Source organism: Pelmatolapia mariae, linkage group LG16_19 (assembly GCF_036321145.2).
Source record: "Pelmatolapia mariae isolate MD_Pm_ZW linkage group LG16_19, Pm_UMD_F_2, whole genome shotgun sequence".
In the NCBI taxonomy this organism is placed as follows: Eukaryota; Metazoa; Chordata; class Actinopteri; order Cichliformes; family Cichlidae; genus Pelmatolapia; species Pelmatolapia mariae.
The window spans coordinates 54,510,606-54,537,705 of NC_086241.1; the positions used below are offsets into that span (position 1 = coordinate 54,510,606).

Sequence of the window (27,100 nt, forward strand, 5' to 3'; positions counted from 1 at the left end):
TTTGTGATTACAGGTGAGGGTAGGGATGTAGATTGACCTCTGAAAATGGGGGACTGTGTACTATGTTTTGCTAAAACCCTTTAAAGCTAAAGGTTTGCACTTAAAATCACATATTAACTGTTTGAGGTAACATTACATTGTTCAAATGCTTACTGACCTAACTGCAGACACTCATTTCCAAAAGGACTTTCCAGTTTCTGATTAGGCTGCACAAAATAAACCTGCAGTCTGCAGACATATGTGGGGGAAATTAACACATGAATGGCTTAAAAAAATAAATAACATGTTGGGAACCACTGGAGACTTAAATATTTTACTTTATTCATTCATTTGGATTTGAGCAGCTCATTTGAACAAAAATTAGGTTTTGATGAGTCACCTGTGACTAAATTTTAAGCAAGTGGTAACCAAATGCCATCTTAACGATCAGGAGGTGCTCAAAGTTAACTATTCATGAATAAACAGAGTGCAATTCCAAATAACTATTTACAGTATTTCAGTCCACCTTAAATCTCAACTGTTAAAGAACTCTAACATGGTTCAGATGCAGAATCGTTTCCTTCTTGTTCATCCTCCATGTTGAAGACACACTGCTTCTTCCTGTGTCCCAACTCAATCATGTCTGTTCCAGGGAGACTCAGCTTTCTCTTGTACAGAGATCCAAGGTTACACAAGCAGGGAGATCTCTCAGAGGAGCAACCCAGCATATGAGATGAACTCCCCTCCACTGAGCTTTGAGGTTTAGGTGGGTGAAGTGTGGAGGATCTTGTAATACGCAAGCCTGAATCATCAAGCTGCAATTCCATATCCGAGGTTTGTCTGTGTGTTATTGAATCAGTTACCCTTTCTTCTGGAAGATTTTTACAAGCATCCCTGTCACTGTTAGAGGGAAGAGTGTCCAGTTCGCAGACCAACCGGTCAGAGTCACTTCCACATTTCATCTGGACATCCAGAAGATTCGGCTCTTCTCTCAGACAGTCTCTCTTGTCATTTTTCGCCCCTTCTCTGAGGGCAACAGAAGCAGAGTGATTAAAGATATATCGCCTGCTTCGGCCCGAGAGTCGACATCCTCCTTTTCCACCACCTTTTGCCTGCTGCCTCGATTGCCTGCTGGAGACATTGACATTTGACTCGTCAGAATCCTCAGAGCTCCCATCGTACGGGTCCAAATCCTACAATCATAACAAGCGCACACATTTTAATTCATGATCAGCAATGTGCATTTTCAACACAAATGGATGAATGAGAGGAGAGTGCATACCAAAGAATAACAGCCATGCCTTTCTGCAGGCTTAAGCGTTAAAGGCAACGCCCTCCTTGAGGCACCACTCTCTGGTGCACTGCTCACACATCCCTAAACACAACCACCAGAGGTTCAACATCAACAAGTTGGCAGTTATTTTTACAAAGATCGGTGCATGTCTGGCTTTATATGTTAAATGATCACTGAAACTGTTTTTTCCCCTACTATTTGAAAAATGCTTAAACTATACTATATACTTCCAAATTTGCTTATTATGTCAGTGTCTGTGTGCATGTATTGCCCAGTTGATGAATTCAAGCAGTACCATGGTACTGGTGTCGGACCATCTTGGACTGATTTCAGAGTCAGAATCTGTGCTGGACTCCATGTTGCACATCTCCTAACAAAAAACAAAGGTCATACCAGTCCAAAAGTATGCAAGTGGTCTAAGAAGAATGCAGAGCACCTGCAGATGGGCATTGGGTAAGTATTCTTACCATGTAATTTAAAGTAAGCTGGTCCATACTGCTGGGTGCTTGTCTATCAGTGCTGTCTGAATGTAGAAAACTATATGTAGGTTACAATGCAATAATGATTAAATCAAAAGACAGCCAATAACATACGGGTGATTTATGTATTTTATTTTTTTGGAAAAGATTGTGCACATGGTACGTTGACACCACAAATGAAAATGAATTAACTAGGAAAATACCACGTCCAAGGAGGAAAAAAAATTAAATAGTAATCACTGATACCTGGAAGTGAACGTTGTCTTCTTCTTCTTCTGTGTGCCATGACATTTGGCGCGTGAAAGAAATTTTCTTTGGAAATAACGCAAATATGTCGAGATAAGATGGTCAGGAATGCTGGCAGCTTAATTAAAGAGCAGGTGCCTTGAATAAGAAACAGCCAAGTGTGGCCACAGTCAGGTGAGCAGTCTACACAACTGCACTGTCACAAGTTTTAAACACCACAGATTTGGCTAATTTCAAGATTGTGACAAAATAATACGTCCGGTAGTTGCTTTTTCAAAATAAAACGTGTACCGGTCCTGCGGTTTTTTAAGTTTTAAAGCTTATTCTAACTAAAATGTAAACATATATTTTTTTGTATGAAATATATATTGTAAACTGTACTTCAAGAAAACAAAAACAGCAACTTGATAATAAGCTTAAACGTGGGGTTGATCGAGTAGTAACTTACTATATATTTATATATAAGCAGTGCAAATATCTAAAACTTGTATTTTTTATTTTTCAAAATGTATTTATATTTTTTATTTTTTTTAAATACAATCAAGTCTAGTTTATGGGAGCTTGTTTCCGTCTCTGAAAAAACTAAAAACAACAAAAATAACATAAATAAATAAACTTATTCCTGAGTATTTGAAATTTCGAGATATGTAAATGTTCATTCACGGGCGAAAAATAAAATCACAATTAAAATCTGTGTCTGAATCAAACTTCTGTGTTAAGTTGATAATACGAGGTCTTAGATAAAAGCTGTCACAACTTGTTGAAACCAGTCGCATCCCTTCCACCAGTTCCACCGTGAGCCGTTGGGGGGAACGGGAGAGTCGGAACGGCCGCTCACATCCGTGCGTAAGATCCGGCCTGGGGGAAAGGGATGAATGTTAATTTCAAAGATGGCGGCGGAGGGAGGAGGGAAGGAGATGAACGAAATTAAAACTCAGTTCACCACTCGGGAAGGCGTCTACAAACTCCTCACTCACTCCGAATACAGCCGTCCTAATAGGGTGCCTTTCAATTCACAAGGCTCCAACCCCGTCAAGGTCTCTTTCGTGAACGTCAACGACCAGTCAGGCAACGGCGACAGGATCTGTTTCAATGTGGGCCGTGAGCTCTACTTCTACATCTACAAAGGCGTTAGAAAGGTAGCATGCTAATGTGGCTTATGCCTGCGGAAATTCGCTATGCTGCAAGTTAAAATACCACACTGCTGTGTGAGGTGTTGCAGGAGTTTAGGCGTGTCAAGTCACTCTGACAGGTGCTTGACTTTGAAATTAGCTGGCAGCTAGCTACTTAGCTCAAAGCTAGCCTGTTAGTTAGCTAGCCAGCGTAACTGGCTAACGTTAGCAAGCCAGTAGCTACCCCGAGGCCAGGGGCTAAAACTCCTGTCTCCTATCCGTCACTCTGTTTAGATTCACTTGATGGCGGGTTTTTGTAGTTTTGCAAATATCATGTTGGTGAAGTTGACCTACTGTAACGGTTCAAGTTGACAGAGCTTAAATTGCGTTTATAACGGGCTTGGTTTGTGATAAAACTGTCAGTGTCAGCATTGACAGATTTACGTTGCCACCCTTGACACCTGTAGAAGACCTTTTGACTGACAGATGTCGACAATCACGGTGATGCGGATTCATGTGACTAACTGCTGCCGTAATGGCACTCTGATTTTGGCTTAAGAATTCTTCTTGAGAGGCTGAGCTAATCAAACTGAGCTGATTTGGTATACTTTTGGTATTTAATAACAATCAATGGGCACATACTGTTATTGTGATCTGCTACCCAATAGTTGAACATAATGTGGAAATCACATAGCAATTAATATGAATACAGGTCTCCGCTGTCATTCAGTATTAAAAATTAACTGTCCACGTTACTGTTGATAAAAAATACGTTGTCGCACTTTAATGTGGTTATTAACGGATACCTGATTTGACATCACAGATTGAATGAGCTCTTTGTTCAATTGAACCTGCGTATAAAAGCATTTTCCATATTTACACACAAACATGTCATGTGTAGCCATTTTTTCAGAGGGAAATAGTTGTATCCTGGTTGAAGGTCTGCCATATATTTGAACTGTTTGAAGCAATTGGGAAAAGGAAAAAACTCGTGTGACCTCAGGGTTTTTAATATGTGCAAGTTAACATAGTTAGAAAATGTTAAATGCCAGGTTACTACACAGTTGGCAATTACTTCAAGTCATATATTTTGGAAGGATTGGTAAGTAAGAAATGGTAAGAGATGTATTCTGATATATTGTAGCAGACATACTTTTTGAAAACAAAAAACACAAACAAACTAGAAATGTACAGTAGCTAGAGTTGTAAAGTCTTACTTCCATCACTGTTGGCACATACTGGTTTTTGGATAACATCTGTATGTCACTCCTCAAGCCAATGTGTAATACAGCAGGTATGTTTAGTTGTATTGTAACATGATAAAGTTTTCTTTCAGCCTTTGTTTCTGCCATTGTGAGGCAGAAGTCTTGTTATTTTGTACTTTTTAGTGGACTCTTGATCAAGACCTCCATTGACACGTTTGCTCTTTGAGGCAAGACAAAAACAGTCAAAGACGCATGTCATTGAAATGGAGGAACCCCTGAGTCATCACCTGACCCTGAAAAGAATTTTCCGTTCTACCAGTTGTTCAAACTGTTAATCATTAACAAATTTAACTGTTGTGTTATATTAACTGTCTGCAATGTATGCACTGCAGCTTCTTCACAGTAGTATAATGCTGTTTCCTTAAAATGGCTAAAACAACTGCTTTTTGATCAGTTTCTCTATAGAAAAAAGGCATGCTCTTGCTCTTCATGCTCTTTATGCTCTTCTGTGTGTTTTTCAATGTTTAGTATTTTGCTTCCAGTCACTTGTCTTATATGCTTGGTTCAAAATGCTTGATTTAAAACGCACTGGCTCAGTCTTAAAGGCAGAGCTGATTGGCTTTTTTCAGTTTGATATAAAACACGGCACTCTCAGCTGCTATGGTTTATTACTGGTAGTGTGACTAAGTATAGATTTTGCCATGCAGTAGAGTAGTTGGGCATTTTAGATATTTGAAGGTTGCTGCAATCTGTATGCATTCATTCCCCCCTTGCAATCTCGGTCTCTGTTTTCAGGCCGCTGACTTGAGCAAGCCCATAGACAAGCGCATTTACAAGGGAACGCAGCCCACGTGTCATGACTTCAACCACCTCACAGCTACAGCAGAGAGCGTGTCCTTGCTGGTGGGTTTCTCAGCAGGACAGGTACAGCTCATTGACCCTATCAAGAAGGAGACAAGCAAGCTCTTCAATGAGGAGGTAAGTCTAAAGGACACAGGTTGGAATAACATCTATGTACTATTTTTGTAATACTGTTTAAGGTTGCACCTTACCGTCACCGTACATTTTTTTTTTTTTTTTTTTAGGAAAAAAAATATGGTGACAATATGGTGCTTGCATGTCATCCAATCCCACAGAAATTAATTGTGGAGTAGAAGATAATCAATTTACAACTGATAAGATTTTTTGTGTGTTGAATGCATTGATATTCTTATGTATTTAATGCATCTTATTGAAAAAAAAAATTTATTTATTAGTAATTTTTACTTGACCAGAACATTACCAAATGGCCCAAAGCTTGTTGTATTAAAAACTTAAAGCTTGTTGAGCATACCAACGTCAATTTTACTGTATTAAAATTATTATTTTTTTGTCTTCCCCTTCTCTTCTCCTCTCTCCTGCCTCTCAAACCTCAACCTAATTTTTCTCCTAACAGAGATTAATAGACAAGTCCAGAGTAACATGTGTGAAATGGGTGCCAGGCTCAGAGAGTCTGTTTCTAGTGTCTCATGCCAGTGGGAATATGTACCTGTACAATGTGGAGCATACCTGCGGCACCACAGCGCCACACTACCAGCTACTCAAACAGGGAGAGAATTACTCTGTGCACACTTGCAAGAGTAAATCCACGAGGAACCCTCTCCTTAAATGGACTGTAGGAGAGGGAGCTCTGAATGAGTTTGCCTTCTCTCCAGATGGGAAGTTCCTTGCCTGTGTAAGCCAAGACGGCTTCCTACGGGTGTTCAACTTTGATGCTGTTGAGCTTCACGGCACCATGAAGAGCTATTTTGGTGGTTTGCTGTGCGTGTGCTGGAGCCCTGATGGAAAATATATAGTTGCGGGTGGAGAGGACGATCTAGTGACTGTGTGGTCGTTCTTGGACTGCAGGGTCATTGCTCGAGGTCACGGCCACAAGTCGTGGGTGAGTGTGGTGGCTTTTGACCATTACACCACTAGTGTGGAGGAGAGCGACCCGATGGAGTTCAGTGGCAGCGATGAGGACTTCCAGGATCAGATGATCCATTTTGGACGAGACCGGGCCAACAGTACACAGTCTCGACTGTCCAAGCGTAACTCCACAGACAGCCGGCCTGTTAGTGTTACATACCGGTTTGGCTCAGTGGGGCAGGACACTCAGCTGTGCCTATGGGACCTCACTGAGGACATCCTTTTCCCGCATCTTCCCCTCTCACGGACACGGACACATACCAATGTGATGAATGCTACCAGCCCTCCTGCAGGTGCTACAATAATCACTAACACCTCTAGTAACACTACTAATGGAAACAACAGTGGTGCCAATACTCCTGGCATTAACTCCATCGCTACTACTTTACCACGTTCCAACAGCCTTCCCCATTCTGCTGGCACCACAACAACGACGGCAAACAATACCAACAAAGCCAGCAGTGGCGGTGGAATCAGTAGTGGTATTATGGACAGCGCCATCGCTACAGGTGTGAGTAAGTTTGCTACACTGTCACTCCATGATCGGAAGGAGCGCCACCACGAGAAGGACCACAAACGCAACCACAGCATGGGTCACATCAGCAGCAAGAGTAGCGACAAGCTCAACCTGCTGACAAAAACCAAAACAGACCCTGCCAAGACTCTGGGCACTCTGCTGTGCCCGCGCATGGAGGACGTGCCCCTCCTCGAGCCCCTCATCTGTAAAAAAATAGCACACGAGAGACTGACTGTACTCATATTTTTAGAGGACTGTTTAGTGACTGCTTGTCAGGAGGGATTTATTTGCACATGGGCGAGGCCAGGCAAAGTGGTAAGTTCTTTTTAATGTAGGAAATGGGAGGAAATTTAAAATGATGACGCTTATGAGTCGATAAAGCAGTTAAGAAACTAAACTTATTTTGAACGCATACGTTAAACTGTGGATATTTGGAATACGATTTATAGCTTTTATAGTCAAATTGCCACTGAAGTAATAAACATAAGTTATAAGACTTGGTTTAATGTACACCTGCTTTCCAATGCCCAAGTTTCAGGGGGAGAAAAAAAAACATCCTATGCTATGACAATACAGTTTGTGGTTATATAATCCAATAAGATAGAATTTTCTGTGGACCTGTCAGATGAAGGAAGACATAAGATGTATTCATTGGTTCACCATAATGATCTCGCAATGAATAGCCAACAAGTCATTTGCATATGTGATCACCTTCAGAGGGTTATGGTTGGGTTCTTGTCATCAAATGCATTTCCCGTTCAACAAGATGGTCAAATTTCATCAAGCTCAGACACTCTCAAATCTCGTGCACACTTGTTTTTGTTTGTTTTTTTTGTTTGTTTGTTTTTTTAAATCTCTTAGAGTTTTTATTTCCCATTAGCAAAGCAATGATCAAATCATGCAGGTGATATAAGCAGCTTCTCAGTTATGGACTGACTGTTGATTTCTCCAGTTAAAATGACTTAATTTTCTACCATTAGTGACACTTACATTGTTAATTCTGTAAAGGCTCCATTTAGGCTGTCTCTTGGTTAATGTGCTTTCTTCAGTCCACTGACTTTTTTGTGATGAAGACATTATCACTCTGCAACCACTATTTATGTTGATTTTTGTTGCCCAGAAGACAATTATCTATCAAATTAACATTTTGAGCAAGTGAATTATGTGGTGTCGGTATGTCTGAGCTGTGATATCAGTTATCAACATTAGATCTTATTTTCAGGTTTGAGATGCAGGTTGTGAACAGGTTGGCTTAATCATTGTTAGTCTTCATTAAAGCTGCGACCAGTTTAGGCCAGCTGATCGCAGACCTAAACTGAAACTGTTTGGATTTGACAAACTGCTATTAAATCCCAACCCTGCTCATATTTCACCCTTTATGCTAATGGCTCTGTATTTGCCCAGGCTCTCTGCACTTCCTCACACGCTTACAGCAAAATATGTTTGTGCACACTTGCATATCCAGAATTGCACATATAGTCTGGAATATGCAGCATAACTAAAAGTCTACTTTGTATTGAAAAGACATATGGTTAAAAAATGCTTTAATGCTGAGGCTGTGAAAAAGTTATTTTTTTAATACAAAACCCATGGCTACAGAGAAGTGTGCTGTGTTAAGGATCCAGGTGCATTAGAAATGTAATAAAATGTCAAATGTTCATAAAGGTCCCATCAGGAGGGTCATAAGGCTAGTTATAAAGTGAAGTGCCTTGATCGCGGATGTTATTACACCAAGCATTTATTTAAACCGCTGTGCACAGGCTCTTCATTTCTTGCATCGGTTGGAATATGGAAAGATGGGACGCATTTTCTAATGAGCTGTTTGTTGTTTGATTTTTTTTTTCCTTTCTTTGCTTCAGTATGTGGACTTTCCCAATGCAAATCTCCTTGTTTTCCTTTTTTCAGGGTTTATTGTCATCCCAAAACCAAGCCAGCTCTCCCAGTGGAACAGTAGTATAGCCACAATATTTCTGCTGCTAAAGAACCCTGCAACCCAGAGTCTGATGCTGCTCTTCACCCTGCAAGCATTGCAAGTTTTCCTTTTCTTTTCTACCCCTCCCTCTCCCAGTTTTGTTAATGGCTTTTCTGTTGTTTTTTGTTTTATCACTCACTCGACCTAGAGGAGGAATGGAACAGGAAAAGGTGTGGTGCAATTGTGGACTATTGTGCTTTTGTTCTCGAGTTTTAATACATTTTAGAATTTTTTTTTTAAAAATCTTTTTTGTTTGTTTGTGCGTGTGTGTTTGCGTGCGTGTGCGCGCGTGTCAAATCTCATTAGGCTTTTCTGGAATTAATGCTTGGCTTTGTTAGATGCAAACCAGACAACTGTGGCTTGAGACTAAAGGGATAGTTCATTTAATTTTCATAATCATCTCTTTTTTTATTTTAATGTTCTCATTTAACCCAACTCAGGGTTACTGACTAAAATATGAACTTTAGAAGAACTATCCTTTTATGACCAAGTGCGTAAGCATCTGAAATTTTTGCATCCATCCACATTCACCCACCACTTCTTTTTCTTGAATAGAATCTCCCTGTTGATGACTTTGCACTGATTTTTGTTAGCTACTTTGTCGTTTTTTTGTTTTATAACTTCTCTAATGGAACAAAAAAAGAGAGTTGAGGATTGCCTCGTTCCACTTGGCTTCACCATCCTCAGTCTTGAATTCTGAATCTATATAGCTGGATGCTGCAATCATAGTCTTTTTAAAGAAAAAAAAAAGGTTTGCACTTAAATTAGTTTATAGAAGAATATGGCTTTACATTTTTTGGGTGTGCTCAGAACTCACAGATGGCTAACAGTAGGTCAAGAAAATGATAAAAAATACAATTAAAACCTTTATCTATTGAGCATTTATTTTAATATTATTTCAGATTTAAATCTGCTCTGTATCATAATGTGTATATTGTAATTAATTGATTTGATGGGGGCCTAAGCAAACTACCATTATTCCAGTGGAAGTTTTGTCATTGATAGTTATATTTCTAAAGCCTAAAGTATACATATTAATAATATTAAAATAATCTTGAATACACTGTTTGCTGTTTTCATTCATTCCTGCACTCACGCCTAATTCATTTGGTATAACAAAAAGCTGTAATGTCTGTTGCGTGGAATTCTCAGTGAAAGTCTGGCAGATACTTGAATCTTAATGCTGCTCAACTTCAGAACTGCTGTTTTAAATTTATTTTATTATTTTTCTCCAGATTGAAATTTTAACTAATGAAAGACGAAAAACAGACAAACACAACAAAGGAGGAGGCGTTCCCATTTGACAGTTATGCATTTTTAATGCACTGATAATAATGCCATAAGTGACCCCTGCATTAGATGGAAAGCTGATGGAGCTTAGATTACCCACTTTCTCATCAGTTTATTCTGTCAGCACATCAGGAGTTTGTTGATAATATGCCAGCTTTGAGCAGAGGTTAATGACAACATTATACAAATGGTGCTTGATGAGTTTTTCTTTTTACTCCAGTAATGTTTCACAATGATGTGCAGACTGAGTCACAGTCTGGTTTAAAGAGCTCACAGCTCTGAAAGAAATGAAAAGCAACAGTCCCTCGAGTGAAGGGGTATGGAGGTACTGGCCAAGCTACATTTTTGCATCCAACAAACATTCAAATATCCTTTTTAAACCCAATCTGCAGTCAGTTTTTAAGCATAACTGTGCAAAATCTGTTTCCAAACACAACACTGATGCTGAGGGCTGTTTAAGTTCTGGTTCTTGACATTTGTACAGGAAGACTGGGCTTTTTAAAAAATTGTTTATTTCAAGGACTTCCATCACATCTCTAGAAATCTAAAAAAAAAAAATTAACGCCACCTCTGAATGTTTTCACATTTATTATTTTTTACAACTTTGAATCCCAGCAGATTAATCAAAGCTACTGTGTGGAATGTGAAGATTTCCAGGTAAGGTAGCGCACTCTCCAACTGGACCTCTCCTATCTTACTGGGGGGGGGGGGATTCCCTGATCTCAGGTTTTCCTCAAAAATCTTTGTCAGCTTCTGGGAAAATATGAGTCAACAAAGTTAGTGGACATTTGTTTGAAATGTCCCTTTAAAAAAAACCCACCCAGCTGTCGAAACTTCCAGAGTATTACAGTGAAGTCAAACTATAATTATATAGAGGCAGTCTCAGTCTCATTCAAGTAACGTTTAAACTTCTAAAAGTGGTTTTTGTAAAAATAGCTGGGAGGTCAGAGCAGGGTAGCAAATTGAAGACATCTGTGTGCACATCTGGGGCAATGTTAAAATTGGCTTAATCATTTGATTCAAAGTTGTACAATAATAAAACTCAAGCCCAAGTGGTGTGGCTGCTTTTTGCAGGTGTCGTATTGCTTTACAAGAAGTTCCCACTGTACAGTGTGTTCAATTTTTAAGAGTCATAAACAAATAAAACCTGACAAAGTCAAGTAAAACTAAACCTCCATGCTCTTAATCTAATTAAAGAATATGCCGTTTATGAATTTCAGTTGTCAGTTTGGGGTAGTAGTTATAAGTGTTGAGATAACAGGTTTTATGGTCTTCTGTGACTCGCGTCTCAAGCACAGTTGTGATGTTTTACAGACGTGTCTTCTCAAGTTATCCATTTCAGTACAGGTCTAGCCAGTATTAAAAGGCTTTTTTTTTTTTTTTTTTTAATGTAATACTTCCTGTTTTTTGGCTCTCAGCAGCCTCCATGTTTTCTATCCAGAGGTGGCATATAGTAGGTCTTGAAAGCTGCATGGTGTGAGTCATCCCGGGGCTGTGAAGAGAGTAGATGCAGCCAAATGAAAGGCCATATCAAAAAGCATCATCGGGGCACTTGGTTAGTGGTATTAATTTGATTCTTCACATTTTTTTCTAGTGACCATTAATATGCCTTTTGTTTTTTATTTTACTGCATTTGTGTAATGCTCTTGGTAGATGTTATTCCCAGAAGGTATAATGAAGAATTCAAAAACGTGAAAATCCTGATGTCTGTGTCATACTGGTGTTTACCTTGGCCAACTGTGACTGGCACTTTTTGGATGTGATAGTTGGCAGTGTGCCTCTGTGAGTGACGGTAAATGCGGGCATAGTGGAGACTGGGAAGGAGATCTGCGGTCCCGGTACAACCACATTGAGCTTGGGCAGCTCTGCTGGATAATGAGGGATGTTCCGTCGGATGAGGGTGTCTGCTACATGCTTCATGTTGTGCTGGAAATAGAGAAAGTATCAGATGTAATTTGGGGGATTTTATTGGAGCCAACTTTTAGAGCTTGAGCTTACACTCATTAAAGGTGTTTGTCTTGTGTGTCTCCCTCTCAGTTGTTTCCCAACTCGAGCTGGTCGACAGATATGGTCAACTGAGTTTTGTGTCACACAGCTTCCGATTACATCCATAGTCCCAGAAACTCTGTGAAGACTCTCGGCCTTCTTATCTGCCATCCTAGGAGAAGAAACACAAGAGCATATTTATTTAAAGTCCTTAAGCAATACACTCAAACTGTGACTTTGATACCAAGGAAGGCTATAATTTAACTTCTGGAAAATATTAGTTATCAGTTAAGATATATAAATACAATTAAGCACTTCACCTTATTTCCCTAAAGTATGTGTGCCTTAGGGCTGTTTCAGCAGTGATTCGTTCATCGGCGTCATAGGCAAGCATCTGATAGAGGAGAGACAGAGCTGGAGCTGGGCATTTGGGGATTAACCGTGAGATGCCAGTGCCTTTTTTTGGAGGGAAGTTGAAATGCATCGCTCTAGACCTGCACAGACATTACAACACCAGGACAAGCATAGCTGAGCACATTAAACTTCTGTAGAAAAAAGTGAAGTCTGATTAGCTGATTTTGTTTTGTGTAATAACCTTAGCATATTTAATGAAGCCATGCAGAATTTTGTGATAATTGGAGTGGGTCTAAAATTGTGTGTGTAATTTGGATAAAGTTTGTAACAGAGTTCAAATGTATTTTCAGCCCTAGATCCCACCCTAGTGTACTTGGAGTACTTCATTACATTTCTTAAAGTTGTAAAAAAAAGAATCAGCTGAATCTATAATATTCATGCAGTTCAAGCATTAATGGAAGGACTTGTATTCACAACTTATTTGTGCCGCTTTCGGTCACATGTAAAAACCATAATGAACTGTAATAAACATAATGACCACCTACTGCTTGAACTTTTGGAGCAGACTTTGATCTGGTGTTCCCAAAATATCGTGAATCTTGGCAATCTGGTCCAACTCGTTGGTTCCAGGGAAGAGAGGATTCAAGCTGAAACACACAGGTATTATTGACACAGCAAAGCCATTTACACAGGTTTCATTTCACATTTGTTTATGCTGGGGGTGGGAAGACAGGAGGTCGAATTACACAGAAAGCTGAGAATACAAAGAAGGGCAAAGGCACTGCTGTTGTACAAGGAATGAAGTTTAACTGAAATGCGATGCCCTCTAGCCAAACTTCAAGTATTACAGGTGAAATTCTGTGCTGCACAGGATACCTCATGATTTCAAAGAAGACACAACCGGCGCTCCAAATGTCCATCTTAAGGCTGTAATACCCGTCAGTGAGCAGGCACTCCGGGGCTCTGTACCAGCGTGTGGAGATGTACTCTGTGTGTGGGGGCTTCGAGTACACACTCCGACACGAGCCAAAATCGCCAAGCTTCAAAATGTTTTGCTGCGAGTTGCACAAATAAATGTTAAAAATGACACTGAAAATAAAAGTGTGACTATTACGTTCTTGTAAGTCTGATTACTGCAATGATGCATCTCACCTTTATAAGAATGTTTTCTGGTTTTACATCTCTGTGAAAGATCCCACAGCTATAAAAGAGAACACAGCCTCAGGATACCCAAATAATGCCTTTATTTAATCATTTCATGTGAACTTGAGTGTTTCCTTTTTACCTGTGCATGTGTTCAAGCGACTTGCAGAGCTGGTACATGTAGTGCTTTACTGTATGTTCGGGCAGAGGTGTTTTTCTTCCTGCAAGGAATAAAAACAGTTTTGATCCTTAAACAGCTACAAAGTGAGCCTAAAAGTTAAAGTGACTCCCTGCCAGATTTAAACTTACCTTGTATATACTCATAGATATTCATTTCCATCAGCTCACATATCAAAGATACCCTTCCAGTTTCCTTGTCACTGAAACATTTTGCTAAATTAACATGACGTACCATATCATACAGAGGTTTAACTACGTGACAGGCAACACTTACAAAATCAGTTCATGTAGCTGGACAATATTTGCATGAGGGCTCAGTCTCTTCATTGCCTGGACTTCCCGCAGATTGTTGGCCTGCTCCAGACTTAACAACAGAGTAAACCATTAGCACATTTAATATGGCCATTGTTTAAATAAAGGTTGCTTACAAAAAAAGTCACAAGGTAGCTAAATTTCATTTTAGGGATGTGGATAAAATGCATGCAGCTCTATATCTTAGGTATATATGACAAAAGCATTGGTACAGTGTAACAAACAGATTAGGTTTGTAAAGTTGCAACTGAACAAACCATAAGACTTCTGGAACAATGTGCTATGGACAGATGAGACCAAAGTGGAGATGTTTGGCCACAGCAGTGCTTAAATGAGGAAATGCAATGATGGGAATCAACGCTGTGAAGAACAGCGGGCAAAAGAATTAAAGTCACACAGGAAATGGTCCCTTCCAGTGACTTGCTGTTGAAAGTGGTTGTACAAAATACTGAATCACAGGGTGTTTTTCACACAGTGCTTCTGCATTTTGGCTTAACTTTGGTTAAATCAATAAGTATTGACACATTATAATATATCATGTGTTTTTGTTCATCTCAGATAGTATTTACCCAATTTTAAGACGCGGTGAGGACCAGATGAATTTTTATTATGTCCTGACACATAAAACCTTAGAGCTGACAGAGGATGTACTTTTTTTTCTTTTCTTTTTTTAGCTTTTATTGCAATAATACAGGAACTCTGGGAGGGAGTGCAGAGGAAGACACTCAGTAAATGGCCTTGGGGCGATACCCCTACATATATGGGTTGCTTTCTTAATTCAGTGAGCTACACCAGGCTTACCAGATTTAATGGCCATAATTGGTGCATTATTGTGAACAGAATACTCAACTGCTGACTTATGTATCAATTGCCCTTACAAAGCAGAGCATGGGGGAACTGCACATTACTAACTGACAGCTAGTTCCAGAGTACATACCTGTTTATTGTCTGCTTCATGGTTTTACATGCATAAAACTTCCCATCTTTTAAGCTCTGAGTTTTCAGGACCTCTGAAAATGTGCCTTCCCCAATTTTCTTGATTATTTTGTAGCCTGCAACAATTCATAAAAAAAGACATATAAAAGGTTTTCAAAAAACAAGAATACATTATTTCTCATTTAATTAATAATTTAAACTGTGTGTGTAATTGCACAGGAAAAAAACAAGTCTGCCTAATCTAGAGGGAAATCCTGTGCTCCACAGACAGTAAAAACTAGAACACGCCCCATTGGACAATAAAGCCCATGATAATTTTGGTGGGAGACAGGGAGCTGTCATTCTCTAATTTATAGCCCTCAACATCCAATTGAAGACATTTTGTCTTCAAACTGTGAGACAACAATGAAGACTATTAATTTATCAAACATGTAAGTTGGCATAAAATCATTTTTTTCATACATGCAACAGTCAAAAACCCAAAGATAGTCAGTGTACAGTCAAAGAATGCAGAGGTCAACCTATTACCCATATAGAAACTAGGGTCTTTCACAATTTGTTACTTACAAATGTAGCTTTAATTTTAATGATTTTAACTAACTGGTAATAACTATTTTACTCCTTCTATCACTTCTCTCCACCCACTCCACCCTGCCTGAACTCTCTTGGTCACCTCTTGGTCACTGCTCCTTGCTTTGGACGCTTGACCCCAACTCATCTACCTTCACTACCTCTACTCCTTGCATCCTCATCTTTTGTACCAACTCATTTTGTATAACAAAAGCTGTAACGTCTGTAGTATGGAAATGTCAAAAGTGGAAGTCTCGCCTTTTGTATCTGTCTTTTTCTAATTCACACACATAATAAATACACGAAAGAACCCACAAGAGCAAAATCACTTCGTGTCATCTATAAAGGAGATTTACTTTTGTGTGACTGCAGCTTTGACAATCTGTATAGCTAAATTCAAACCAGATAACATCATTTTTTAATGCTTTTTCTTGCTAAGAAAGCTGATTTTTAATGTCTTAACTATCCTAAATTAATAAGAAAAGTATTTTTAATATATAGGCTGTCTATTTTATTTTTTTCTTTTAATTACTGACTACTGTTTATAGTCTCTCTCTCTCTGTCTCGATGTATATGTCTGGCAATAGAAATGGCAAATACGGGCGGGCGTGTAGGACGCTCGCACCACTCTAACGTTACCAATTATCGGTATAATGCTGATTTAATGTATGGAAAAAAAACATATAACTAACAATAACATTTATTTAGTCAGTTACAGTTAAACCAGCTCATAGTTAGCAAATACATAAAAGACATTTGTAAAGAAACGTAATCGATGTGTAACCCAGACAGACCTGTCATCACTCCGCTCAGCTCCTAACTAGTTACTTACGATGCATTCCTTTGAGTTTTAGACACCACTTATGCGTCCGCTATCCACAACATGCATATGTGGATGCTTCATTTCGCTCATAAGTTTAAAAAAAAATAATATTTTTTTTAGCGTACTGTTGCGTCAAAAGGACATTGAAGTCGAATTGAGGGTGCTAGCCTAGCGCCGTTAGCGTGAGTCCTGTTAGCTGACCGTCGCCCTGGTAACGGAGCACGCCTTCGCCCTCCACTTTGACCTGAAGGAGGAAACTGGAAACTCTAGCTGCTTCCCTCACATCAGTCCGAACATGGTTTGAATTAAAAGAAACAACAAAATATGGCCTGTCACGTATGAAAAGTGCCACTCGAGCTGAATTATTCGCAGCAGGCCCAGATATATAGCTACAAATCGATTTCTTACCTTTTTTCAAGAGATGAATGGCAGCTGCTAGTTCGGATGCTTTTTCGTTAAGATGCGGGTTGTTGTTCTGCATGTCCGCAATATTCCCCCTCTTAATCCAGTCGGTGTTAGGTGGTGATTTGTACTCATTTCGAAGGCTTGCCCTGTTTTTCACGTCAATGAGCCAGTTTGAGTAGTGCATCATTGGTAAACATTTATTGGTAAAATCCAGACCATTAGCTTAAAAGCATACAGAAACAGGTCCCGTTGGAGCAAAGCAGCCGCTTCACCTACATTCATATAACAAGAATAACGTTACCAGATAAGAGTCCTATTCACTCACGACCACTGTGCGCAAAAGGCGTGGACCTGATCATTTTTGTGCCTTACCGGTTTCCGTAAAACTGCCATATGTGCGCATGTTCAGGAATTACCTGCATGTTTTCTTTGCCGATTTTGCTGTAGAAATGTGAATATTTTCCCTATCACTTTGAACAGTTCTTTTTTTGTTGTTGCTGTACCCTGAATTAAAATCACGATGAAAACACGATTTACTACTGTGGATATCAGGGCCGTTATTGCCGAGATCAATGCCAAGTAGGTGCTTGTTGTTAAGCTAAGCTAAGATTAACTCTCGTCTGACTGGCTGTCCACTGCATATTCACACACTTTTAGTTATTCATGAAGTTTTACCTCTTTCTTCCGCAGCTACATTGGCATGAGAGTCTATAATGTGTATGACATCGACAACAAGACGTATCTCATCCGTTTGCAAAAGTAAGAAAACTGTCCTCTGAAAGTTTTTCTCTTTTATAATGAATAAAGCTAGTAAATACAACAGAAATATCACAAAAATAGTTATGCAGCAGAATGACACTGTTAGGTTTTGCATTTAATTTATGCTAATGACAATTGATGCATTCATACACAAGTAGCCAGATTTCAGTGAATCATAAGATATATTTGTAAACTTCAGTATTCTAATCTACGACCGTGCATCGTCTTCGGAAATATGTTTCAAGTGTGTCTGAGTCTTTTTAGTAGCTTCTGCTGTCAGATAAATGTTTCGAAGTCAAAAGAATTATCTCATGTTTTCTCTCTGAAATCATGCCGAGATCTACAATACTGTGCATAAGTAGCCACCCCTCATTTCTTTCAGTTGATGTTCATCTGCTGTAGATAGTTTTTTTTTTTAACTTGCCAATTCTTCTTTTGTTCTTTTGACTAATAGTTCCTTAGTAATCACCTTGTTAGTGGAAAAATACAACTTTATGCCCGTCAAACTGTGATGTCTGTATTTTGCATAGCTTCAGCTACAGAAATTGGAACAAATGTGTGCTTTTGTGGCAGGTTGCTAGTAACAGAGTTAAAAATACAATTTAAAATTAATTTTAGACATATCACTCATTTATCCTCAGTTATGTGTTGGCCTGTTAGGTCAGTGTCAAGTGCCTAAAAAAACAACAACAAAAACCAACATTCTTCTGAAAATGGTCAGGTACAAGGACTGGACTGAAAATAAATAACAAGGCAACCAGTCTCCAAGGAAAACTTTGAAAGAGCCCCAGAAAGCCTTAGGTCAGTCAGTAAAGCCTGATATACTTGGAAAAGTATATAGAAATAACAGATGGCTCAATACTTTTGCACACTACTGATATTTTCCTTCCGAAATGAGATACCAGAGCAGGAAATGGAAGTACTCAAGTAAAGTACTTTAAAATTAAACAGTAAATTTACTGAATTGTTTCCAGCACTTTGAATCAGTGAGAATAACAGAGTGTTGCATCGGCAGGCCTGACAGCAAAGCTGTTCTCCTGATCGAGTCTGGGACTCGTATTCATTCCACAGACTTTGAATGGCCCAAGAACATGATGCCTTCAGGGTTTGCGATGAAAGTAAGACTATTTAAAAAACATAAAATAATATAATTGTGTTGATATTTTAGGATTTTTATTGTGATGTAATCAGTTTATTGTCCCATTGGCTTCACTGTGGATAAATAATTTAATTAGTATCCTTACTTGCACAAATTCAGTGACTGGATTGATTTGCCTGTCCCTAATAGATGGATCTGTACAGTAAATGTAAATGTCATTACAATGACTTGTGGTTATTGTGATTTATTTACATACTACATTTGTGTTTGTTTGTTTTTGGATCACTTGTTGTGATGAAACTGATGTTAAAGAGGTTTTTTTCAGTGTCGAAAACACCTGAAGACACGCCGACTGACCCAGATTAAGCAGCTTGGGATTGACCGGATTGTCGACATCCAGTTTGGCTCAGATGAAGCTGCCTACCACTTGATTATCGAACTATATGACAGGGTCAGAAAACATTTCAGATGCTTCTTACATTTCATGTTCATATTCAAAACCTGTTACTTACGTGCAACTGCATATCTGTTTATGCCTATTTGTCGGGGTGTTCATCTCCATTTTCAGGGTAACATCATCCTTGCAGATCATGAGTACACCATCCTGAATCTGCTGAGGTTTCGGACAGCAGAGGCAGAAGACGTTAAGATTGCTGTGAGAGAGCGCTACCCTGTGGAGAGCGCCAGACCCCCCGAACCTCTCATCAGTTTGGAGCGGCAAGGACCTCTTTACTAGTTTCTGGATAAACTGAACATGGTTCAAAATTCAGTTAAAAAAACAAAACAAAACTCAGAACCTTATATCAATGATTTATTGTTGTTTTTTTATTTAGGCTGACTGAAATCCTTAGCAAAGCACCAAATGGGGAACAAGTGAAAAGGGTCCTGAATCCTCACCTTCGTAAGTATCCAGGCAAAAGATACACGAGTTTAATCTTTTGTTTCAACATGTAGAAAGACTATGAATCTTTTTTTCCTTTCCAAACGCATCCACAGCATATGGAGCCACTCTGATAGAGCACAGTTTGATAGAAGCAGGACTGTCGGGCTCTATCAAAATTGACAGTCAAGTTGATTCTGTCCAAGGTATAGTAGGGCAGTTAGAGACTATTTTATTTCTCTTATATTTTTCTATAAATCTCCAACTAAATTTGGTCTCCCTGCTTTTTTCTTCAGTTGCTCCTAAAATCCTGGAGGCTATGCAGATTGCAGAAACTTACATGGAAAAAACTGAGAACTTCAGTGGCAAAGTAAGCAGTTTTTAGATTAAGATTCTGTAGTAGTCTGATTGAATTCACTAACTCTTCTTTATTATAACAAGGGTTACATCATTCAAAAGACTGAGAAGAAACCAAGTTTAACTCCTGGCAAACCCAGCGAAGAGCTTCTCACGTATGACTCTGTTTTTACATCAAGAGGTACCTTTTTTCATCTGGTTGTGAAGTGAAGGATTGTTTAGCTCATGTGTATGATGTCTACTTGCAGATACGATGAATTCCATCCATTCCTTTTTGCCCAGCATGCAAAAAGCCCCTATTTGGAGTTTGATACCTTTGACAAGGTACATGTTAGCGCAGCTACATACCTGGGGGATAATAATTAAGTTATTTTTTCAAGAAAAATAAAGACTAATCCACCACAATAATCTGACACAGGCAGTAGATGAGTTTTTTTCCAAGATGGAGAGTCAAAAAATTGACTTGAAGGCCTTGCAGCAGGAGAAACAGGCTCTGAAAAAGCTGGAAAATGTTAAGAAGGACCATGAGCAGAGGTTGGAGGCCCTGCACCAAGCACAGGTTAGCAGCAAAGGCTTTACATAATAATTCTTGCTTGTATGCACAAGGAGATGTCGAGGACAATAACCACTCAGCTGATCGTGACTTTGCTGAAATCTCGTTTTGTGCGCTGCAGGAGGTGGACAGAATAAAGGGTGAACTAGTGGAGATGAACCTGCCTGTGGTGGAGAGGGCGCTGCAGGTGGTGCGCAGCGCACTGGCCAATCAGGTGGACTGGACTGAGATCGGTGTTCTTGTCAAAGAAGCACAAGCTGCTGGAGACCCCGTGGCCTGTGCCATCAAAGAGCTCAAGCTGCAGACCAACCACATCACCATGCTTTTAAAGTGAGATCACCCCAATAAGCAATGAACTTAACTGTCGTAATTTTTATGTGAAGTCAGATTGATATACGCGGCATTGTGTTGTGTCACATCCAGGAATCCGTATATTTCTGAGGAGGATCAGGAAGAGGAAGAAAAGAAAGAAATCGTGGAAACGAAAGGGAAGAAAAACAAAAATAAAGACAAAGGACAGAACAAGAAGCTGCAGAGGAACAAACCCATGTTGGTGGATGTGGATCTTGGGCTGTCTGCTTATGCCAATGCCAAAAAGTAGGTTGATGTGTGATGTGCACACAATAATGCATTATGTGTCGAAAGTTGATAGACTTTATTATTGTGTTTTTTTTTAGGTACTACGACTCCAAACGCAGCGCTGAAAAAAAGGAACAGAAAACCATTGAAGCAGCAGATAAAGTAAGAAAACTGTCTTTTCATTTTTCCATATGCCATGATGTGATTGTACGATCAGCAGGAAGCAAGATCCGGATCTGTTCTTCTAAGGAACGTTGTTTTCTTATGCATTAAAAAACTCTCCTGTGGAACCAACTCCCAGTTTTTTTTTATGGGGGGGAGCCAAGACACTTTCTCTACTTTTAAGATTAGACTTAAAACTTTCCTGCTTTAGTAAAGCTTATAGTTAGGGCTGGATCAGGTTACCCTGAACCACTGACTGTACAAAGCGCATGATACCACTGGTAATGGGAGGTAGGCGTGACCTGAGATACACTTTTATCTCTTCTGAGATGGGGCGACTGAAGTGACCACCATTGAATAAAATGCTACCACTGATTGACATATGACCTGGTACTAATTGCAGTGGAGAATGGAATGTACACAAGCCGACCAGCCGTCACCTTCAGCTCTTCTTTACTCATCTCTTTTTGCTTCCCATGTGTTTGTACACCACTGCTGTATTTAATCATAAATACAATTGCTCTTTTTATTTTTCCCCCATACCCCCAACCAGTCACGACAGATGGCTGCTCCTCCCTGTACCTGGATATGTTGGCGGTTTCTTCCTGTTAAAAGAGAGTTTTTCCTTCCCACTGTGAACAGTGCTTGCTCACAAGGGGTCAACTGATTGTATGAGTTTCTTTCTACTAATGCCGGGTCTTTACGCTACAATAAAGTGCCTTGAGGCTACATCTGTTGTGAAATAACAGAATAACATACTTTATACTCTTATACTTAAATTTAGATTTTACTGATAATTTTTCTAACTTAATGTCACTAAAGGCCATGAAATCAGCTGAGAAAAAAACACAGCAGACCCTGAAAGAAGTCCAGACAGTCACCACCATTCAGAAGGCCAGGAAAGTCTACTGGTAAGACATGGATGCGTATGTGTGCAAACTTTATAATGTGCTTGATCTGTTGACTCTGCTTTAACTGTCTGTTCCCGTTTGGCAGGTTTGAAAAGTTCTTGTGGTTCATCAGCTCCGAGAACTATCTCGTCATTGCAGGAAGGGACCAGCAGCAGAACGAGATGATCGTTAAACGGTACCTCCGGGCTGGTAAGGAAGCTTCTACACACTTCTCTTGGAAAATAAATACTGTCAAAATCTGATTTATCACTTGTTCTATACTTTCTCAGGTGACATCTATGTTCATGCTGACCTCCATGGAGCAACTAGTTGTGTCATCAAAAACCCCTCAGGTAAACTTAAAATGCATCTTTCAATGCATTTTTCCCCACTAAGTTAGTTTAGGTTTCTCTGAGTTAAACTAGTTTCTCCTTACACCCTCCACTTGCTCATCATCTTGCTCCAGGGAATCCCATCCCTCCCCGTACTCTGACAGAAGCTGGCACCATGGCTGTGTGCTACAGTGCTGCTTGGGATGCCAAGATTGTCACCAGTGCTTGGTGGGTTCATCATCATCAGGTGAGTCTAGAAAACTCTTCATGTTTTTTATGTATGTATCATTGAGGAGAGTGATATGATTCATCCCAATGAATCATGACATTATCATTTTGGAATATACAGGCGCTATCAGAGAAGGAAAAACCTGGTGATTCAGTGCATTTAGATAGTCAGCTGGCCTCATTGGTGAATCTAGACCTGACCAACTGACACAGCCTCAGATCATAACATTGTCCCACAAGCTTCTGTGGTAGGCACTGGGCACGATGAGTGAATCACCTCATCCGCCTTGCTTCTTACCCTGACGCACCCATCACTTCAGGACAGGCCTTATCAGACCACATGACCTTTTCCTCATTGCTCCAGAGTCCAATCTTTATGCTCCCTAGCACTCTGAAGCCTCCTTTCCCTATTAGCTACACTGATAAGTGGTTTTCCTAATTTAATTCTTTAGTCTCGAGTTGTCTTTCCATTGTCCGCATGGAAATGTTCTTACTTTCACTATTAATCAAAGCTGTGAGCTCTTCTGTTGTATTTTTCTGATTTGATATGCGATCACTGATTACAATCCCTCTTAACCACTATCTCTCCAGGTTATTGTAGTTTCTGTAGTTTCCTTACTTGTTTCCTTTGCTTGAAGCAGGCCAGTAATTATGTATTTTGATATGTCTTTGGACATGGCTGTTTAAGAAATGAGAAGCTACTCACAGATATGTTAGTTTTAAAGCAGCTATCCTGTTAGCAGCCAAAGACTGCAGTAATTAAATCAGGGATACACTCACAAAATGGCTCCATACTAAAGTCTAAACACTCTCTGGGACCTTTGAACTTACAGGCATGTGGTGTTTTTTATAGTATAATTGTTTATTATTATTGATAAGTGGTATTATGTGTTTTTTCTCCCCCAGGTGTCTAAAACTGCTCCCACTGGCGAGTACTTGACAACTGGAAGCTTCATGATCAGAGGTATCAAAAAGCAGAATTCGAATGCACGAAAGACCGACTACAAAGAGATCAGATGGGACTCATTTTTGTAATTTTTTTCCCTTAGGAAAGAAAAATTTTCTGCCACCTTCTTACTTAATTATGGGCTTTGGGTTCCTCTTCAAGGTGAGTACCATCACTAGCTGTGAGTGTATTTTCAAGCCTTTATCATTTGTAAAGAATTCACTAATGTCTCTTCTGCTTTTTACAGGTGGATGATCAGAGTGTGTTTCGGCACCAAGGGGAGAGGAAGGTGAGAACCGTAGAGGAAGACATGGAGGAGGCCACATCCAGAACTGCCGAGCTATTAGATGAGGGAGAGGAGCTCATAGGTAGGAAGAAGCCATCAATGATGTAATTTCTGTCTATATCTATCTATATGCATTTGTTGAGCCATTTCTGCTGCCTTTCTAGGGGATGACAGCAGTAATGAAGATCAGGGTGAAGAAAGAGCAGACGATGGAGAGACCAAGGAGGTGGAGGTGAAAAAGGAGGACGACACAGAGGAGGAGGATGATGGCGCGAGTGGAGAAGTAGACTCTGCAGCAGATACAGGAGAGAAGGTGTCAGAGCGGAGTGATAGTGGTATGGATAAAGAGAATGAAGAGAGTGAAGAATTCAGCTTTCCAGATACGACCATCACCCTCTCTCATTTACAACCCAGCAGGTAGTACCACTAACCAAGCAAAAGAAAAGCCAAACAGATGTATATTTGCAGAATTAAAAGTACTTTAATAACATTTCTCCTTATTTCTAGGAGCTCCCAGAATGCCGGCTTCAAAAAAGAAACAACTGCTCAGGCAAATATTACCATCTTTGGACATTTAAGTTTTTTTCATCTCATTTAAAGTACAATAAATAGCAATTTTTTATTCATTAACTTTCAGGATGATGTAGATTCACAGGGGAAAAAACACATGACTGCCAAGCAGAGAAGGTGAGCGTATAACCCAAATGAAAATCCAGTTTTATATTACAAGCGGATGATGACAGCATGAGCAGAGAAGGGTGACCAGTCGCTGTGTTTTTGCCTCCTCCCTTAGAGAAGAGAAGAAGAAGAAGCAGCAGCAGAAACAGGAGGGCTGTGAGACTGAGGAGAAGCCTGACAAGTCATCCGGTGGACCGGTGGGGGATCAGGGGTCCAAAAGTGGCAGTGGACCCTCTCAGCAGCCGTTAAAGAGAGGTCAAAAGGTGAGACAGATAGATGAAGTCAGCATTTTTTTGTGCTGTGCAAGCATCAGAGGTTTTTTTTTTTTTAATTGAGAGCTGAAGTTTTACTAAATGAGAAGATTATAAGATTACATTTAGTTTTAAAAATGGGCTAAAGGTACCAGCCACACTCTTTTGTCATTACAGAACAAACTGAAGAAGATCAAAGAAAAGTATAAAGATCAGGATGAAGAGGACAGAGAGCTGATGATGCAGCTACTTGGGGTGAGAATGAATAGAAAAACCCTGTGCACGTGGTTCTTGATGGTGTCACAGTAAATAACATTTCAGCTGCTTTGCTTCCTTAGTCAGCTGGTTCGACGAAGGAGGAGAAAGATAAAGGGAAGAAAGGAAAGAAAGGGAAGGGGAAAGAGGAGCCCGTCAGGAAACCGGCCGCTCAGAAACAACATCAGAAAGCTCGTAATGTGGAGACTGCTGGGAAGAAAGCAGAGCTGGGTGGAGGGGAGGAGGAGGAAGAGGAGAAGAGGCAGCCCGGAGAGGAGGGAGGTGCTGCAGAACAGGAGGATAAGGTAATGAAAGGATTCAGTATGTGTATGTATAATATCTGATTATGTTTACAGAGTTATCTGCAAATAAAACACACAGGTTCTTAATACTGATGTTGAAATAGGTGTGTATATATTAGCATATAAGGCAAAAACAAGCACATTTAAGGTTGTTGAAAGACTTTGAGGTCTTTCTAAAACCTCAAAAAGGAAATTACTTTCAGATCTGTAACAAAATTAGTTCTTCTCATTAAATTGTCTGTTATGTGTAGACACATCAATGGTTCGTCCCTTGAGTTTGGTGTGTTTTTCTGTGCTTAAATGATTCATAGGTCATCATTAAGTGGCTTAACAAACAAAAATGGTCTGGTACAAAGACCAGACTGAAAATGAATGAAAAAGCTGCTTGCTTGAGATTACTTTAAAAAAATAATCAAAGTCTGCCTCCTTAGAAGAAACATATAAAGAAATTAAGAGTAGCTCAAGACTTTTACACAATACTGTATTTAAAACGAACCTATCTGTGGCTTTTTGGTGACTCATGGCCACAGACTGGTAGCTGGAAAGGTTCAACAATGCTTTCTTCTCTTTCAGGAAGATGAGGTGGACCAGGACAATCCTGGAGCAGAGGTAAGTTTGCAGTATAAATATTTAAATATGGATTATTAATCCTAAAAAAGAAATCTGTGTGCCCTTTAAAAATACTACTAAAAAGAATAGCTTTATTTTAAAGGATTTTTTTTGTCTGTTACTTTAGGAAGCAGAGAATCTGCTCACCTCTCTAACAGGCCAGCCGCATCCGGAGGATGTGTTGCTGTTTGCAGTGCCAGTCTGCGCTCCGTACACTGCTCTTTCCAACTACAAGTGAGTGTTATCAGCTTTTCCTTGTATTAGTCAAATTGAAGAGACCAAAGCCTAACTGCTTGTTTGTCTTCTGCAGACACAAAGTGAAACTGACACCAGGTTCTCAGAAAAAAGGCAAAGGTAACTCAGAAAGCTTTTGACTGACATTACTGTAAAGATAGTTTCTTTCAAGCTGATGGCAAATTCTTGTTCGTGTTCCTACCAGCTGCACGCACTGCAGTGTTCAGCTTCATGAAAGCCAAAGAGGTGTCACCAAGAGAAAAAGACCTGTTCCGCAGCGTCAAGGTACAAAAAACCCCCCAAACTATTCTTGCCTTTAAAAAGAGTGCTTTCTGTTAATTTGTATTGCTAAAATTATATAGTTAGTATCCATTAGAAAATAACTACAATCTAGTCACAAAATAAGAAGCATTTTAATAAAGTCGCCTCACTTGTAGCCATTTCATGAGATTAAAATGAATGAACTTCAGCACACTGTCATCTCACCTGCTGCTGAATCTTTATTGGATTACATTTAGGGTCAAACAGATGTTTCAGGGGTTTTTTTTTTTTACTTCACATTTTCCACCCAACAAACTGTAAAAATAGAATAATCTTATCTATAACTGTTTGAAACTGTTATGGCATGGTAGCAGTTTTCCCTTGAGTTACAATTCAAACTGTCCCTTTTCTCACGACGCTGTGCCGCAGGATTCTGACCTATCCAGAAACATGCCGGGAAAAGTCAAGGTGTCTGCTCCAAACCTGCTGGCTGCCAAGAAAAAATGAAGGATAGAAGACACGAGCCGGCGAGACTTTTGAAATTTACAGCATTTCTTCAGCATGGAACTGCACCTCAGTCCGGTTCACTGAGACTCTGCCGACTTCACCTATATTTCGGGCATGGGTGGTTATTTGTCAGTGGTGTGCCCTTTTTTCAGAATTTTTGAGATTGTATTTGGTGAACCACA

The 27,100-nt window shown here is 39.6% G+C and overlaps 3 protein-coding genes across 4 annotated transcripts; 2 read left to right on the plus strand and 1 right to left on the minus strand.

Moving 5' to 3' along the window:
* The first annotated feature begins 2,873 nt into the window (after positions 1–2,873).
* wdr20a (WD repeat domain 20a) lies at positions 2,874–9,797 on the plus strand. The gene is made up of 4 exons (XM_063498692.1): positions 2,874–3,137; positions 5,111–5,293; positions 5,751–7,094; positions 8,685–9,797. Exons 1-4 carry the CDS (start codon positions 2,874–2,876, stop codon positions 8,736–8,738), a joined length of 1,845 nt encoding a protein of 614 aa, XP_063354762.1. The 3' UTR covers positions 8,739–9,797.
* A 252-nt stretch (positions 9,798–10,049) lies between these two features.
* Positions 10,050–17,091, minus strand: LOC134644075 (MAPK/MAK/MRK overlapping kinase-like). Of its 2 annotated transcripts, none has more exons than XM_063496773.1 (12): positions 16,754–17,091; positions 14,954–15,068; positions 13,979–14,068; positions 13,834–13,904; positions 13,667–13,745; positions 13,534–13,582; positions 13,258–13,436; positions 12,927–13,028; positions 12,348–12,521; positions 12,040–12,199; positions 11,770–11,967; positions 10,050–11,533 (listed from the first exon to the last, which is right to left on the minus strand). In XM_063496773.1, exons 1-12 carry the CDS (start codon positions 16,935–16,937, stop codon positions 11,456–11,458), a joined length of 1,479 nt encoding a protein of 492 aa, XP_063352843.1. In that variant the 5' UTR covers positions 16,938–17,091; the 3' UTR covers positions 10,050–11,455. The 2 variants fall into 2 exon arrangements, with proteins under 2 accessions (XP_063352843.1, XP_063352844.1); XM_063496774.1 differs by lacking the exon at positions 16,754–17,091 and adding an exon at positions 16,355–16,473.
* A 69-nt stretch (positions 17,092–17,160) lies between these two features.
* Positions 17,161–27,006, plus strand: LOC134644074 (ribosome quality control complex subunit NEMF-like). The gene is made up of 32 exons (XM_063496772.1): positions 17,161–17,329; positions 17,441–17,509; positions 18,525–18,627; positions 18,934–19,059; positions 19,177–19,325; positions 19,442–19,509; positions 19,605–19,694; positions 19,785–19,858; positions 19,930–20,000; positions 20,094–20,169; positions 20,264–20,404; positions 20,520–20,728; positions 20,822–20,995; positions 21,076–21,139; positions 21,962–22,050; positions 22,136–22,239; positions 22,320–22,382; positions 22,496–22,608; positions 23,496–23,553; positions 23,639–23,697; positions 23,783–23,903; positions 23,986–24,238; positions 24,329–24,371; positions 24,459–24,508; positions 24,615–24,762; positions 24,928–25,005; positions 25,089–25,310; positions 25,881–25,916; positions 26,044–26,150; positions 26,227–26,270; positions 26,356–26,435; positions 26,841–27,006. Exons 1-32 carry the CDS (start codon positions 17,271–17,273, stop codon positions 26,916–26,918), a joined length of 3,219 nt encoding a protein of 1,072 aa, XP_063352842.1. The 5' UTR covers positions 17,161–17,270; the 3' UTR covers positions 26,919–27,006.
* Positions 27,007–27,100: the final 94 nt, after the last annotated feature.